General features: G+C 33.3%; 1 protein-coding gene across 1 annotated transcript; it reads right to left on the minus strand.

The window, feature by feature from the left end:
• Positions 1-518: 518 nt before the first annotated feature.
• LOC145803343 (uncharacterized) lies at positions 519-1787 on the minus strand. The gene is made up of 2 exons (XM_082896615.1): positions 1356-1787; positions 519-1270 (listed from the first exon to the last, which is right to left on the minus strand). Exons 1-2 carry the CDS (start codon positions 1767-1769, stop codon positions 674-676), a joined length of 1011 nt encoding a protein of 336 aa, XP_082752741.1. The 5' UTR covers positions 1770-1787; the 3' UTR covers positions 519-673.
• Between the last annotated feature and the right edge of the window lie 1299 nt (positions 1788-3086).

A 3086-nucleotide genomic window follows, 5' to 3' on the forward strand; every position in this document is an offset into this window, starting at 1 on the left:
TGATATAAAATGAACTTGCTTGGGTATTACTTTAGCACCATCTTTTCGACCTTCACTCATACCATAATCTGTAATATGTTATTAATGTTTCTGATTACTTAAATTTGTATGAAAGTTTTTGAAAGGTGTAATGGTAACCAAAGAAAAGAATAAAGGATGTATTTATATGTAAGTAGTTATCTGTAATACTGTATGTACATGTACAACATATTCTTATTTGAGAAATCAAACAGAGGAGATTCATTGAGATGAAGATAAGACGCAGATTGAATGAAGGGTGAAATTATAAAACCTTGGAATTATAATCATCTATAACAATATGAAGATATAGCCCATTGGACTTGATTGCGTAACAGAAGAACAACACCCATGAAGAAGCAAAAAAAATATATGAGCCCCTTACCTGACATATTCATGAAGAAGAATTAGATTCATGATAAGCACTTAGCAATTGGTGTGTTTTGTTTTTACCAATCAATATGGTATCCAAAGAAGCAGTAGAGAATAGATCGCAACCATCTCAACAAACAAAAACTGAGCACAAATTAATTAATTTCTCATTTTACATATATAGAAAACGCAAGTGAGACATTTCATATAATTGTACACAGTTTTTCCTTTTCCTTTTCCAATAGATGACACCAATAGATGAAACCAATAAATACAGAACCTTTCAAGGTAACCTATTAGTTGTTCGAAATAAAATCTGTCGTTGAAGATCTTCGTAGTACGCCCTTTGCATTGGATTTAAATTTGTCATGTCCATTGACATTATTTTATGATCTTCATTTCGTTGTTCTCTTTCATTCATCATAGATAGGAGTTTTAGTTGTTCCTCCCTATCTTCGGCCCTTCTTCGACGGTCTGCAGCTTTCTGGTTACGGTCGATCGCCTTTTGTTCATCTCGCTCAATAGTTCTAGCAGAAATAGTTGATAACACTTCAACCATTTTGGATTGGTTGGCAGCCATTTCATCAAATCTACTATCGCGGGTTGTTTGATTCTTCAACTTCTCTTTCGCTGCTTTAGTACCAATTGGTCGTGTTGATGGATTAGATGGTTCTTCGTGCAGAACATTATTCTGGTTTGATTGAAATGCATCAGATTCTCCAGTTGGTGGATTAGAACATGGATAAGCATGTTGCGTACTCTTTTTGGATTGTGTTCGAAATTCATCCCACTTACAACTTCGGCGCAAAATATCCCAACATGTATCAAATGTGAAGTGTTTTTTCTGTATTACATGATACATCCGCTTTGCTTCAGCGACCTACAAGAAAAAATTACAACAATTTTAATAACAAATACATGTTTACAGAAGAAATTTGATATTTAATAACACAAATAAATGTTACCATGTCTGCCTCAGTTGTTCCACTTTGTTGCCTCAGTTGAATTTGTTCAAGAAAACCACAGAATTTATTAATTGCCTTTTGCATGGCAGACCAACGGTGAGACAAAGAAATACGGTTTCGATTTGATTCACCACTCAATTGTGAATTAAAATTAACAAGTACTCGTTCCCAAAATATAACCATAGTCTGACTATTACCAGTAATGGGATCTTGAGAGACTGCTAACCAAGATCTACATAAAGTTTCATCTTCTATAATTGTAAATGCTTTACCACGAGAAACACGAGAAGTTTCTGAAATGAAATGATTATCACTGCTCTGCGTGTTCTGTTCTCGTGAAGTTTCCGACATAAAATTAATATCAGTGTTGTGCTGAAACATTTGTGATTCTTCAAACATTTGAAAATCTTCCATCACTTAAAAAAAATACAGTACATACAATATGTAAAATAGTAAAAAATATTAGAATGATAGACAATATAAATTAAAGTTTCAATGGAGAAAAATCACAGAAGAAACAAAATTCACAACATACAATATAATGCTCTTCTCAAAATAAAAGACTCTATCATCTTGATATACAAAACTGATATATTTTATAGCACACATTATCAACGGTAAATTTTAAAAAAACTCTGTTGATGCAACGGTAAATTTATTAAAACGGCTACTTTTTAAAAGATGTATATGAGCGGCAAATTATCAAAAGACTCTGTCCATTCAACGGTAAATTTACTGAAACCACTAATTTTAAAATATTTATATAAAAGATAACAATTTGAATTATATTTTCAATGAAATTAAAATTTATATCACCCTTCAAATTATTTCAAATTATTCCAAGTCCACAATTGTACCTGTTAAAACCAAACCTGTCAAACCAAACCTGTTCAAACCAAACCTGTAGGATGCGTAGACCGGGCGACCGGATGGTCAACCAGTCGGTCAACCGGCCGGTTGACCGGTTCCCCAGGCCACGGACCAATTCAAACCCAGTTCAGCCAGTTCAAACCACTCACAGTCCAAACCCGTCGCCTAATCTCATGAACTGGTTGACCGGTTGGTTAACCGGCCGGGCAACTGGCCGGGCAACCGATGTATCTCCTTCAACGGTCAGTAACAGTGATTTGGTAAAATGCAGAACTTGTTTTCAGTTTGATACTTTTTTTGCTGATTTCTCATTTTGATATTCATCTGATGCAACGGTTGGAGCATGGAAAAGTACATTTTTCATCAAAATTTAAATCTGATATCAATTTAGGTTCAGCGTTGGAGATGGTCTTAGTCGATCCGATTTGATGAAATTAAGGCTTGTTTGATTTGGTATTTAAGCGATCTATTATTTAGCTCATTACAACGCTATTACATAGGTTTCCTTGATATTGTTTTTATTTATTTTTTATCAAAATCACCCATTGCTTTCATATAGATTGAATGCAAAAACAGCTCTCAAGAGTAAAAAACAGTTCCCTGTAAATTGAGGATTTAAATTAAAAAAAAATTAAAAAATTAACTCGTCTTTAGAAATAATCTGTCGAATAAAATTTCAATGTCAATTATCATTTTTTATGATTTTCAGACCAGAAAACAGTACGAAAACCAGATAAGGACACCTAACAAGAGACTAGTTATTAGGCCAAATAAAGTTATATATATTAATTGACATATCAATTAATGTACAAATAGATAATGCCGTTTTGGCAACTTTCTAAAAACGTCACGTTTTGAGCA

Source organism: Camellia sinensis, chromosome 11, assembly GCF_055761805.1.
Source record: "Camellia sinensis isolate YWXY chromosome 11, ASM5576180v1, whole genome shotgun sequence".
Lineage (NCBI taxonomy): Eukaryota > Viridiplantae > Streptophyta > Magnoliopsida > Ericales > Theaceae > Camellia > Camellia sinensis.